Consider the following 14,152-nt stretch of genomic DNA (forward strand, 5'->3'; position numbering starts at 1 on the left):
GGGGCGGTGGCCAGAGGAGGCGGAGGAGGGTGGGAAGTGATGCACGCTCCCGGCTTCCGCGGGCGGTACCAGCCGCAGTTATGGCGGTTTATTTGACTCCGCGATTCAGGAGGCTCCGCAGTCAGAACGAGTTGGAGCCGCGGCGGGGGAGCGGCCGGCGGCGAGGTGGGGGAAGACTTACAGCTACCCCCCTGCTGCTGCCGCTTCTGCAGCGTGTGCGGGGTTGGCCATGGCTCCGGGGAAGTGGGGCGGGCTCTGAGGGTCCGGCGTGTGCCCGCCCGTTGGAAGGGGCCCTCGGGCTGCGGGGGCCTCGGGCTGCGGGGGCCTCGGGCTGCGGGGGCCTCGGGCTGCGGGGGCCTCGGGCTGCGGGGGCCTCGGGCTGCGGGGGCCCCGGGAACGGCCGTTGGCCCGAGGAGAAGGCGCAGGTATGGCGGTCAGAGGAGGCTGTACTCTGACAGGTCGTGGTGAATGGGGACGCCGCTGCTAGGGCTGTGGCTGACCGTCAGAGCGAAAGGTTGGGGGCAGAGAGGTTTAATATATTGCAAATGTTGGTTTGTCGTGTGCCAAGCTGAGAGTGATGTATGGAGGAGAAACGGGGGACTGGAGGAGCATCTCCCTTAGGAGAGGTTAGGAGAGCTGGGGCGGCTTAGTCTGGAGATGAGAAGGCTTTGGAGATACTCAAAACCTCTCTTGACACGGTCCTGGGTGACCAGCTCTGAGTGCCATGCTTGATAAGGGGAGGTTAGACCAGATGGACCCCAGAGGTCCCTGCAAGCCACAGCTGTTCTGTGATTCTGTGATGAGTTAATGTGTATGTGTACATACATGCCACAAGTGAGGTAACAGCAAAAAAAATCCTTTCTCGCCTGTTTTTACAGTCTTTTTGTTATCTTCTGTTGACTCTACCCTTGTGTGGGTGAGTCAGCTTACAACAAGCTGATTCATGAACTGTTATGTTTCTCTTTCTTTGTAAAATTAAGCTTATTTCTGAAAGACTTTTCAACATATATATACAAATAATTTCACAGAGTAAAAAAGTTTATTTTACTGTTAAAGCTTTATAAACATCTGTAAAACTTTCGTATACTTATTTTGCAGGTTGTGATGGTCCTTTTCAAGCAACTCAGCTGTGGAATAGTATTATTCATGCTCTTCACAGTCAGGTAGAAATCAAAAGACGTAGGCAACATCTGAGAACATATAAAAACTGTTTCACCGGCTCCAATGCCGTTGATGTGGTACTGAGCCACCTTATGCAAAGTATGTACCTAAGCTGCAATGATATTTCTCGGTTGAAGGGAGTCCGTGTATGCCAGGCGTTAATGGATCACAAGGTGTTTGAGCCGGTTGGAGCAAAGCTTTACTTATTCAAGAATGAGAAAGAAACAGAATTTGAGGATATAAACACCAGTCTCTATAAATTTGTAAATAGTAGTCTTGCTCCTCTTCTTCCGAGAAAGAATAAAGACAATGAGAGCTTGTCTCCTGAGCAAATCTGTAAGCAGAAGACAAAAAGACATTCCAAGTGAGTTACTCTGAGCTATTTTGATTATTTTTTTTTAACTTGGTATGGGTTAACTGTAGATGATTTTTGTCTGCTTAACCTAGGGATTGGAGGCTTTTGAGAAATGCATGCCAGTTTTGAAAAATGGCATGCCTAAATCATAGATGCTACCTGATATTTGTTCGTAATGTTACATTGTTTTGATCTGCACTTTGCTATTTAGAAGATAGAGTCTGGCACAGTAGCATAAGCCTAGGAATCATTTTGGTTTGCAGTCAGTTGTGCTGAAATCTGAGAATTGTCATGACTGAGCTACTTTCTGGAAGCTGGTAAAAGAAATGGAACTAATAAACAGCATTTGGAACCAATACCCTTGACCTTTCCACAAAGCAGATGTGGATGATTGTTTTCCTAGCAGCAGGATAGACCCCAGATACAATGAAGTCCTGATTTGACAGCAGTTTAGGTAGTGACGGAAAGGTAAATGTGTCCTGATCATATTTGTTATACATTTAATTTATTCCCTCCTGCAAGCAGAACGAAGAGTGAAACAGCAGTTTCAAGCCCCTTAGCATTAGAAGTGGCTGATAAAAAGAAGGTAGAGGAGCTTCTTAAATCAATAAATGTTCATGCATCTTTACCTTCAAAGAGCATGGTTAGTGAGTCAACTCATCTACTTTCAAAAAGAGGTGAGGATTGAATTTTTCTTTTTGAAACTTTTTTATTCTTCACTGTATCTACTTGGAATGAGTAGTTCATTTCTGTTAAACACTGCCCCTCAGAGTCCGAATTTAACATGTTGGTAATGACAAAATAGCTAAATGAGTGCTAAATGGATAAATTCTTGTAGTAAGTAAACTGATAAAAACAAAGTAAGATTGAGGTTTTGCAGTATGGTGCGATTCTATTTATGCAAATATTACTTCAGAAGGAAATAAGTTTTAAGTGCATGTGTATTACAGGATTCCTTTGCTATTCACTTGTCTCCTATATATTGCTAAGTAAAGTAGGTTATTACTAATTCTAACATGATGGGGGAGAAAGATACTCTCTTTAAAGCCTCCTTTCTTAGCATTCCTATTTTGTTCCCTTCTTGAATGCTTGAAACATTCTTGAGTGAATAAAAGCAAAGGTTAATATTTTACATAAGATCTTACTTCTGGGGGTGTTTTTTGTTTATTTTTGGTAACAGTAATAGAAGATGTCTGGAAGCAGCAAACCCTGCTACGACTGCTGCAGTTAATTGATGTTCCGTTCCTAGAAGATATCTTGGTGTCTTCAGTGAAGCCAAAACCAGATTGTTTTGGCAAAGAAGAAGATCTCATTATCTCAAATACTTTCCTGGACAGAGAGATTGCAAGTATCTTAAACTTGCCTGAGTAAGTTATATATCTATAAAATGAATTTCTTAGTAAATGCTTTATTTTACTATTCAAAGGTTTGTGTTAAGTACACATTGTTACACTTTATGCTTGTAGGCAGAGGTGGCATTAATGAACTTTCCTTTGTTGACTTCAGATGTAATCAAATTCACAAAACATGAATTGAAAACATTTATTCTGAGGCTCCTTGTTTGTCACAGTTCCTTCTGGTGGTGCTTTGAAGACTAAAAAGTCAATAAGGCATTCATTGTCAACAGCAGGAAAAGAAGAAGCTAAGGTGTAGCACTGAAGAATACAATGAGAATACAAAAGGGAAAGTATGCATGTCTCAGAGCTCTTTTCCTTAAATGTTATCTTATTTTTGTAGTGTTCCTGTTGATTGCACTTGGGCTGATCTCTATCTTAACATGTTCTTTTAATGAAAATGTGAATGCATGTCTTTGCATTTGTGTATGACTTACTAATGCTAATTTTTGACAAATCAATATGATCTATTTGTGAGATTGAGGTCAATTTGTGCACCTGAAAAGACTTTTTTTATAGTTTTAATGTATTCTTTTTTTAGGGAGAAAACACAAATATTTTTACAAATGTACATAGTTTTATATAAGCTAACAAAACTTCTCATTCCAAACTAGGTTTATTGCTGGATAGCATCTTCATGGGTTTTTCCTCCAAGAATGCATTAATGAACAGTTTTTGTGCTTTATACTTATGTTGTACTTGATTTTGGGGTGATTGGTGGGCTTATGTCTCTCAAAATATCTCATGTGGTTCTTATTCTGTATTACTCTGTTTTAAGTGCATATAACATTATGTCTTTGATAATATATCAGGTGATTGTTAAGAGAATTAAATGCTCACTTCATTATTCTACAATTACTTAACTGGGGAGTAGAGTAGCATCTTTGTAGACAGCATATTATTTAGGTCTGGCTGATAGCATGTCTGAGCAATGGAATATTCCAGGTATGAAGAACAGCCACCAGTATTACAAGTAGTTATAGGATTAATTGTCCTCAGTATGAAGGTGAAGGAGTATGGTAACTTTCTGCCTTCAGTTTTCCAATGATGTCTTGTTAAGCTTGAAATAATCAAATACCTGCTCTCATTGCAGATACTTAAAAACTGTAATCAAGTTCTGCTTGCAGTGATTGCACTGCTCATGGGATCATAACTAAAGGGAGTTCAGGATCCTATTTCTACTTTATTGTGTTACCCCATTTATGCATCCAAGCATTTATACAATCCTTCTTGGCCCTGCAGTTTGAACGAAAGTTCCTGTTTATTTACCTATACAGCAGAAGGATCAAAATCTTCTTCTCTTCATGATAAAAATAAGATTCTGTGGATCTTAAATAATATTTGCTTCTTCTCACAAGCTATGGTTCAGTTCAAATTATTTTATATTCAGAGAGCCAGATAAAATTGTCATTATGCCCCCCACAGTTCTATAATTGTAGATTTATTCTGTACAAAATGGTTGAGTTAGAGACTCTCCTCTAACCTTTCTCTTTGAAAAAGTAGTTATCTACCTGAATTTTAGATTTTCCTTCTGTTTTCTCTCTCTAGTTAAGTTGTACAGGTAAAAAAATGCTTAAGAAAACTCATGCCTTTGAGATATGTCATGTAGTAAACTGCTTCCACAGTCTTCTGACATTTAAACAATTTTTATTTTTCTCTGTTTTCTATTCTGTAAATATTCAGTCCCTTGCTTTTCCACCATGGTTATCCCTGGTGGGGTTTTGTTGTGTTTGGTTTCAAATACTAGATGAATCAGCAAATATCCTAGGGTCAGTGACAGTCTGGCATGATTGCAACTTGTTCTGATCTGGACATGCCACAGCTGTACCATCTGTAGCATTGGAAAACCATGGAAGTTGCTTATTTTGAGCAGGTCCTTGAACTACTGTGGTGAAACAAGTTACATAAACTGCTTAATCATCAAGTTTAATGCTGTGTTTCAAATATGTGACTATACCTCTGTGATTATTTCTATCTAATTTTCTTTAAAGGATTAAATAAGAATAGGCAGAGCATTTTAAAGTAAGAACTAAAATTAACTTTTCCTTTTACAGGCTTGACAAATGGCTCTATGCTGCAATTGAATGCTTGGAGTATTTTCCAGACCAATTTATAGTGATGGTTAGTCAGCAGTTACCTCAAAGCACTAACAAACCCTGCAGTCTGAATACATACAAGAAGATTCTTTTTGACACTATAATAAAGTACTATAGTCAAAAGAAGGACTCCCTTCTTGACGCTCAGGATCTCGATATTCATTCAGGAATTATAGAACTTATAGGTAAGAGCAACCTGGAACAAAAAATATAAGTGAAAGCTACATATACAGGATGTAACTTGCATTAATTGACTAAATCATAATATCATTTGCAATGCTATAGCAGATGCACTTTAATTTATAGGTTGGAAGGGAATGCTTGAGGTTGCTCAAGGCAAGGACAGATTTTGAAGTTAGAGTGAGTTGCTTAGGTACAGCTGAATTTTTAAAATCTGCGAGGATAGAGATTCATTAACCTCTGTGGGTAACTTGTTTCAGTACGTAACTACTCTCATTGTGAACATTTCTTACCACTAGTCACACTTTCTCGTAGTGTTACTTCTGACTTCATAGAAATTATTTTATTTTTTCTTGTTAAGCAGAATAAGGTTTTGTAAGTTAGGTACTTAAGACTTTTTTAGTAATATGAATTATTTAAAATTATAAAAGGGTCTGTTGAGATAATGGTTTAGGGTTCTCGTGGTTATGGTTCTCATAATCATGAGATTATGATTTCCCTCACTATTACTCCCAATCCTCCCTACAGGTGCTCACAAGTAAAACAGGTTTAAATTAAACATAAATTTAAGATTAATCCTAACCGAAATAACCCTGTTACTTCTTCAGTTCTTTAGGGTTCATGGAGTGTTACTAAATGTTTCAGTTTTTAGAGAGCTGTGGTAGTTTACTAGCATAGGAGCAGAGTTGGCCTGTGTAAATATTGGAGCAGAGGGATACATCCTGTGGCCAAAACTTCACGAAAATACAAAAGGCAATATATTTTTCAGTAGTATTTTACTAAACAGAAAAATAATAATAATAGAAGTCATGAAAAGGAAACTATTGCAAAATGCATAACCCATCCACAAGAAAAGAATGCCAGTTTGAAATAACTGACTTAAACACAAGTAACTTCTGCTAAATGTTCACTTAAATTTAAGAACTTTAAATTAAAAAGCACTTTAAATGAAAAACTGATACAAACCAATTTCATAGAATATATAGAGAATCAAACCAGCCAAATCTGTAGGCAAGGGGAAAGACAGTTTCATAATTCTGATTAATAACTGTAATGCTTTCATTGCCTGTAAGTCTTTTCTTTAAGTACCTGCTTGATCTAAATTGTATGACCTGTGAATGTCCAGGTCTATTCTGCTTTCTTACTCTTGCTTTAATTTTGTCATCTTTCCAACTTGAATAGGAGTATCTCACAAGCAGTTTCTAATGCCTTATTTCTTTTTGATGAAGTGGTAACTGTAACTTTATCATTAGGAAGTGATTTTAAGTTTTAATATATTGGTTTGTTTTCTGGGGTCCTCAGCTGTGGTCTAGTTCATACTAGATCACTGTTAGGAGATTGTGATTAACTATTTTCCAATCATTTTTCCTTCTCAACGCTATGGAATATATTATGGTTGTCAGTGCCTAACAACTTGGACTCTACTAATAATTATCAAGTAGAATCCAATGCAGTTAATCTTACTTTGATAAAGTACTGTTGTTCTGACTCTAGTGCAATAGAAAGCTTGAGCTAGCTATAAACATCTGCATGTATAAAACACTTCAAAATTAATTTGAGAAGTGCTACAGATAGCTAAAGTGCCACTTCATTTTGTCATCAATGTATATATGATAATTGTATTTCCCTCAGTTATTGAACAGTTTGTTTTCAGATGGCTGATAATACCATCATCTGTTACGAAAGCAAATGTGTCTTTAAAATAAACAGATCTAGAGTACTTATGCTCAAGATGAATGCAGTTGGTTAAATGAGTCCATTGGGCTTACTGAACTTCCACAACCAGAGGGTTTTTTTAAGCAACTCGGTAAAGCTTTTGTTAGAACAGGGAAACTCTTGAGCTTTTCTCTAGAAGTGATTTAACTTCCTGTCTTTGTATCTATACTTTTTACCTGTCTTGATCATGTTTTCTGGCAGTTCCTTCCTGTTCTTTTGTTTGCCCTCCTTTTATAAAAGGGTCAGTCACTCTTGGTGTTCTTTTAAACAAAAATGGTTTCAAATGGCCCATTGTACACGTAAAAAGTCCTGGATTATTTCTTATAATGTACAATCTCTGTCCCCAGTAATAGGACAGAGACCAGAAAATCATGCATAGGTTCTACTCCTGTATCTGCCCTCATCTTGCTCTTGCCTTAAGAAAGCTACATGACTTTTCAGTGCTTCCTCACTTTAAAAACAAAGATAACTAGAATTATGTAAAGGGGGGTTTTATTGGAAGTTATTTCCACCTTATCACATTTCCTTGAGAAACTCATAACCTAATGGCTTAAAAGGTGGGAAGGGTTTGGGTGGACCAACAATTGACCTCCAACAGCAACCCCTCCTCCTCCCACCCCCAAAACAATCCCAAACCAAAACAAAAAACCCAAACAAAACCTTCAAAGCAATGAGCAAGTTAGAATTGTTCAGCTCACTAATTATTTGGAGATGGATCCTGGAATATAATGAGGATATGTAAACACAAAACACATGCAAACACTGAAGTGATGCTTGCAATTGTACACAAAACATAGTAATGTCCTGTATATATTATTTAAGCACATCTATTCCTTGACTAACTATGGAGCAAAGGCTGTAAGCTTACATTGATTAAATGCTGTATTAAGTGTTGTCTAAAGGTTTTAGAAGTCATTGAGATAACCTGTTTTGTTTGGAGAGAACCCCCTCAGAAAAAACTGAATTAATATTGGATTTAAAATATGTATTCTTGACTCTGAAAGTTAACAGTTTCACTGGATGCACTGTTTTACTCCACTGCAGAAAAAGGAAAAACAGATCAAGCTCTAGAAGCATCACAACTTTATTTAAAATTATTAGCACCAAATATCAGAGAAGAGCTACATAGACTCCTGACATTCATAGCCATTGCATCAGAATCTGATGGCTACAAATTACAGAAACAAGTAAGTATCTGTTATGTTTAGTGTGGGCAGTAACATTTTCCCATAGGAAAAACTAATTTTCACCACCCCACCCCCCAGGAGTTACAAGTTTACTGCCTTACAATGCGATTTGTTTCAAAACAAATATCAAAATGTTCTTCCCACTGATAGCATCCTGTTATATTTAGTCTTTGCTAACACACTGCAAGTAAACCTAATGCCAAATCTGAGTGGTTCTTTTTCTAGCTTGAGAACAGATTGGTTATCATCAAGACTTTCACGAAGTTCATCTTACAAAGTAAGACATTGTCAAAACCACAGGCAGAACTGCTGACTCAGTTTCTGATGGACAGCCACTCCGACCTCTTGAAGGTAGCGTTTTCCTCACCTCATTAGTTTTGTCAGTTTAAATGCCATGAAGTGCCATTTTGGAGATGACATGTCTGAGGAGCAAGGTTTAATATTACCATTACAGTTTAATGGTACGGTTAAGCAGGGTGAGAAGTTATTCAACCCGTGGAGGACAGCTTTTTGAGAGCTTGTAATCCCTTATATATAGTATCCTCTCTCTTTACTTGCATAATTTCTATTAAGAAAATATTTAAAGTATTAAGAAATTTTTATAGAGGCCTTTCAGCACAATAATTCTGATGGTGGCCTACTGATTTTTTTAGGTTTCACAGTGTCTTTCTCCTTTAGCAGTCACCTGACATACTCATACATGGGTGGTATTTAAGAAGGCTTGCTCTGGTGTCCTGGTGTACCTGTAAAGCTTTGACAACTCTAACAGTTCCTTTGGAGTTTTCAAATTTTAACTTTTAAATTGAATGCAAAAGTAAATGGTCTTTCTTTTTAACATAATTAGTTTTGAATATATGCAGGCATATTTTAGTCTCCTTTATGTTCTGTCGTTGTCACACATGTGAGAAGATGCAACCTTCCCAGGCCGTATATTGACTTTCTGGATTCAACCAGCGCATAGAAGTTGTGATGCTTCTCTACTGTTTTGCTAAATTGTAAAACACCTCATTAAAATATTAAACTAGATAGAGATGAACAATTAGTTAGACAAGATGGAGATGAACTAGATGAATAATTAGCTGTTATACCTGTAAAATGCTACAGGCACTTACTGTCCAGTTACAAATAAGTTTCACAGAAACATTGATCTAGTTTCAGTAAAATATTATTTTTAATTCTTACACAACACATTTATTTCCATTTCTGACCTCAGCCAAAGACACATGGGAGATTTGTTTAATTTGCTCCAGTTTAGTTTGCCAGTATCAAGTGGTCAGTGTGAGTTTTGTATGTATTACTATACAGCCAAAATAATTTGTTTCTTTGAGTTTTGTTTGCTATTGAGCGTTCTGACGTGATTGCAGATGGAGCCAGATCTGACAAATGAGGTACCCCCTCCTTCACAGCAGAATGGGTGATAGCTTGCTCTTCCACAGGGCAGTTGAGAGCATTGTGTATTATGTAAACTGAAATAAATTTAAGGTCTACACTATACCGTTTGCCATAGTTCAGTGAAAAACACTGTCTAGAATATCCTGCTTCCTATTTCTTTGCTCAGAAATACCAGAAATAAACATGTATTCTAGTAAAACTGTGTAGTTTAGTGCAATTCTATGAGAGACTTTGACCGTGTACCTGAATAAATGTAAGCATTGAGTTCTGCAGCTAATTAAATATTTAGGGTTATATTTAGTTGTTCGTCTGAAAGATCTACATTCTTAAAATATAGGACAATTCCTTTCTGTAATCTTTTTTTCTTTATTGGGTTTTGTTTTCAGACTCCTTTAACTCTTCTGGAGCTAACCAGTAGGAGGTTTGAGAGTTTGCTAGAAGAACAAGATCCAGATACCAATTCAGGTAGATGATGTGATATGCATTTTTATATAACCCATTTTACAAAAATGAGTTTATCATCAGTTGACTATAATTTTGTATAGACTAGGTTCTTTTCCTTTATTACAAGTGAAGCATTAATGTATTAGCAGCTAATTCACTAAATAACTAAATTATCTTCTATAAGCAAAATACTGATGTCTGAATATAGAGAAAAAGAATTCTATTAACTGTCTAGTTTGAACACATTACAAATTCTTTTTACAAAAGAATTACTTCTGGAGAGGTCAGCATGAAATGTACTTCCTGAAGTGACTTGCTTATAATTTGGTTTGTGAATTTGATGTGATTTTATATTTAGAAATAGCATTCTTATTTCTGACACAAAAGACCTAAAAATTCTCTTAGAGCTCAGTAGTTCGAGGTTCTGATAGATGTCTTGAGCACAGACCTTGATTGTTTAGTGTTTTGAAGAACACTCTCCCTTTTCTATATAAGCACAAGAGTGTAAGACTTGGGGAAGGGTAGTGTAGCTTAAAAGGCAGGCATCCAACACTTGGCATGCATGTGGGATTAGTGTTTTCCAGCTCACTTCTTTTATGAGCTAACATTCCATCTGGTCTTGCTGCCAAAAATATCTTTCAGCACTGTGATTAAAAGGATTGGCTTAAATAATTGAATTTATCTTTGACTGTCTTCCTTTTGATTTCTGTATTGCTGGTGCATTATGTACTTCAACACTGAAGAGAAACCATTAGGGAGCTGAATTACATTGCAAGTTACTGTGCTGTTGAATACTGTATTTAATATGGCAGATGCCTGAGAAGTAATTTGGATACAGAATCTGTTACCGTCCGTGTTGATTTTTTGAATATGCCAAAATTGCTTCCTGTTCAGTGTTCTGAGTGTTGAGTAGCCCACAGAGATGAGCAACAGAGGGAGGAGTTGCCTGTCTGCAGAATGCTTGGCCTGTGTGATCTCCATCTGCCCATTGAACAGACAAGTGAAGTACAAACCCCATGCTGTATTCTCCCTACAAAGTTTTGGTGTTTCAATCTATAAATGCATATAGATTCTACCTACTTGTTGAAGTAGCTAGTTTGATCTGACTGTAAGCTCTCGAGCATGGCACTTCCCTATTTTCCTGTGTGCCTCATATTCTGGTGACATTTTCCCTTTTCTCATGGAGGAGGCAGGAGGAAAATCTTTCCTGGGAGCTGCTGAGCATTCTCAGCTGGTGAACTTTGAAGTGCAGGTAGGAGCAAGAGGGGAAGGCTGTGGGACCCTGATAAGAATGGGAGTCAGTCTAATGCAGGAGGGTAATCCTTAGGTCTTCTGGAAATATACAGCACTAAAAAGGGGAACTATGAGGTTGGCTCTAATCTAGTACCCACTTGAAACTGCTGGATTAAAGGATCCACCCTGAATTTTTAAGAATTATTATCTTTGCCAGAAGTTGTTGAGCTTTTCCTTTTGAAATCGCAATCTCGACCTGGCTTTACTAAAACATAAGAAGTATTTCACATTTGGTGTTTGATAGACTTGGTGTAAAAGAAGGGAGGGACAAGTCCATGTGAAAATCTGGTAGCTCAGGTTATTACAACTCTTGATGTGAACCCTCAAGAAGATGGTGGTGTACAGAAGGAAGAGTTTTTTTCCCCTTTAGGCAATTGTACTTGTTCAGCCAACTTGCTCCCTAACGCTTATTGGAGGAAAAAGTGTTTGGAGTAGCTGAATGCCAGTCTTTCCTTGGGCTAGAATTCACCTGCCTAATGACGGGGCTTGAGTCCTTGCAAGGCAGTATTTTACTGCATAGATCCACAACGTTTTTATAGCTTGATTGTGCTTGAGTTGCGTATCTCTCAGAGTGCAGTTCTTTGCCCTCACCCTGAACCACTGCCTGTTGCATCACCTCTGCTTCTGGTGCCCAAACCATGCTGAGCTGTCTGGTCACCTAGAAGTTCCTGAATTCTGTTCCTGATTTCAGAAACAACTGTTCCTCCAAAGTATTTATTCACTTGCATTATGTACTGGGCCTTGCTACGGATCTGATTGATTCCCAGGGAATTGCTGGATCATGACAATTAGAAGATGACATCCTTGTTGTGTAGTATTCTTCATTATGGTTTCTGTTTGTAAAAACTGTATTGGCTTTTTTCTTGCAGGCCTGTTCGCAGTGTGGAAGCACCTGTGATATTGCACTTATAACACTGCTTTTCAATTTTAGTTTTGCAGTTAATGTTTAGATGCTCATCCATGCTGAGTGAAGGGCTATGTTCCACATTGTAGAAAACTATAATTGCATCTGAACCACAATATCAGCATACTTATGTTTCTAATCACATTTTTTAACCAGGCTCTTACATAATGTATTAATCTTAATCTGAACCTGTGATTTCTCACAAAGGCTTCACCTTCTGTCAGCGTGTGACAACTAAAGAATATGAAGATCAAACCCAACAAACAAATCGGTATCTTCTCTCATTGGTTCAAGAGATGGACAGTGACCCTACCATTCCTTTGAAGCAGAAGAAGAAATTAGTTAAAGAATTCAAGAAATACCATTCTCTTGCCTATTGTGGTTGTAAAACTAAATGTGAATTTTGTGCTCCAAATGGTTAGATATCGATACAGCCTTTTGAGGGTTTGTTTTTTGTTGTTCTGTTTGGAGTTTTGTTTTGTTTTTTTTCATTTTAAAGGGGAGGATGCATATGAAAATGGCACAAACTGTTGCCTTATGTTGTTATGTCTTCAGTTACAGAAAACTACAGCTATTGAAATCACTATGCTGCTAAAAGGCATTAATTCAAATGATTCATTTTAAGCAAAATGTTCTTAATTATTTTAAAGTTAGTAATAATGGCACACTGCTTGTGCTACTTGTTCGGACTTTGGTGCTTTTTTCCATGTGTCCTTAAGCCTATAGCTTTCTAGCTGAGCCAAGTCTGCATTCTGAGGCATGCTTGGGTTGATTGATAATCATAAACTTTTTATCATAAACTTTATTATTTTAATCATAAACTTTTTATTCTTTTCAATCTGTAGTTCATAATCTATCTTAATCTAATAATAAACTGCAGAATATGACTCTTATAAGTGTTGTAAAAGTGTATAAAGTGCGCCAAAAATGTTAGGACCTTGTGGCAGGCAAGATTCATTAGGCAGGGGAGCTGTGTGTGTTGCAATCAGTAATTACAGCCTGTTGCTCTTTCCTCACTTTGGCAGACTGAGCTGCTGCTTATTTGGCAGTTGCACAGAAGCAAATGTAAAATTACATTTTTTAAAAAACAGAATTAATAATCTTGGTTTAGATCACTTGGTGTACTTAAGCAGCTTATTTTAATATCAGGGTACTTTGATAGTGTCCAGTTATTTGTCATAAATACTTTGGTAATGTTAATGGTTCATAGGGCAAAGCTAGAAAGCGTGTTGGCCTGTTTACACATTAATGGTTAACTGTACATTGACAAGGAAATGTTGATTAAAATCACTAAATATGCAATATAATGTTATGGGGTTAAATTACTTTTTCCATCCTCATGACAGACACACAAACTGGACATAGAAACTTAGACTTGAGATTGGAAGGTACCTCTGGCCTAGTCCCACTGCCCAGCTCAAAGTGAAGTCAATTAGTGCAAGTTGCAGTTCTAAACTGAACTTCCAGTTCAGTTGGCATCTCCAAGGATGGAGATGCCACAGCTGCTCAGGTGAGTCTGGTCCAGAAGTGCCTGGTTCAGTCTTCTTTACTCCCTCCCCTGAGCCTTTTCTGAAGGCTAAACAGTCACAGCACTCTCTGCCTCTTCCCTGCATGACAGATGCTCCAATCTTTGTCATTTTCATGGCCCCTTTGCTGGACTAACTCCACTATGACCATGACTTTTTTATTGTGAATATGCTTCTTCAGGTATCTACATTCTCAGTTGTTCTTCAAACGTATGGTGGAAGTTACCAGGATACCAAAGCTTTCTGAAAATAAGTGCTGACCAAGCTTCATCTTTCAGAGGCAAATGCCCCAATTACCAGACTACAGGGCCACAAGTTCTTTTTCGAGCCCTGTGATGGGGGGTTGGCCATTCTCCCAGAAAAGGAAGTGTGTACAGGCTATTGAAAGTTGTAAACAAGAAAGTTTCCTGATTAAGTGCTTCTGGTGTTAGAGTTGTGGGAAAAGGAGTTTTCAGTTTGGGTTTTATTTGTTGTTGGGTGGTTGTTTGATTTTTGTCATAGTGT

General features: G+C 37.7%; 1 protein-coding gene across 2 annotated transcripts; it reads left to right on the top strand.

The window, feature by feature from the left end:
• Positions 1–38: 38 nt before the first annotated feature.
• DEPDC4 (DEP domain containing 4) lies at positions 39–12,895 on the top strand. Of its 2 annotated transcripts, none has more exons than XM_031044968.2 (9): positions 39–165; positions 1,099–1,525; positions 2,039–2,193; positions 2,697–2,883; positions 4,965–5,191; positions 7,947–8,089; positions 8,315–8,440; positions 9,868–9,946; positions 12,330–12,895. In XM_031044968.2, the coding sequence occupies exons 1-9, from the start codon at positions 81–83 to the stop codon at positions 12,542–12,544; spliced, it is 1,644 nt and encodes a 547-aa protein (XP_030900828.1). In that variant the 5' UTR covers positions 39–80; the 3' UTR covers positions 12,545–12,895. The 2 variants fall into 2 exon arrangements, with proteins under 2 accessions (XP_030900828.1, XP_030900829.1); XM_031044969.2 differs by having other exon boundaries at positions 2,042–2,193.
• Positions 12,896–14,152: the final 1,257 nt, after the last annotated feature.

This window comes from Melopsittacus undulatus, chromosome 5, assembly GCF_012275295.1.
Source record: "Melopsittacus undulatus isolate bMelUnd1 chromosome 5, bMelUnd1.mat.Z, whole genome shotgun sequence".
Classification (NCBI taxonomy): Eukaryota; Metazoa; Chordata; class Aves; order Psittaciformes; family Psittaculidae; genus Melopsittacus; species Melopsittacus undulatus.

Excerpts from the sequence above, each read along its gene's own strand:
- DEPDC4 (XM_031044968.2), top strand. The coding sequence starts at position 81 with ATGGCGGTTTATTTGACTCCGCGATTCAGGAGGCTCCGCAGTCAGAAC. Across the intron at positions 5,192-7,946 it reads AGGAATTATAGAACTTATAG|AAAAAGGAAAAACAGATCAA; the intron begins GTAAGAGCAACC and ends ACTCCACTGCAG. Across the intron at positions 8,090-8,314 it reads GCTACAAATTACAGAAACAA|CTTGAGAACAGATTGGTTAT; the intron begins GTAAGTATCTGT and ends TTCTTTTTCTAG.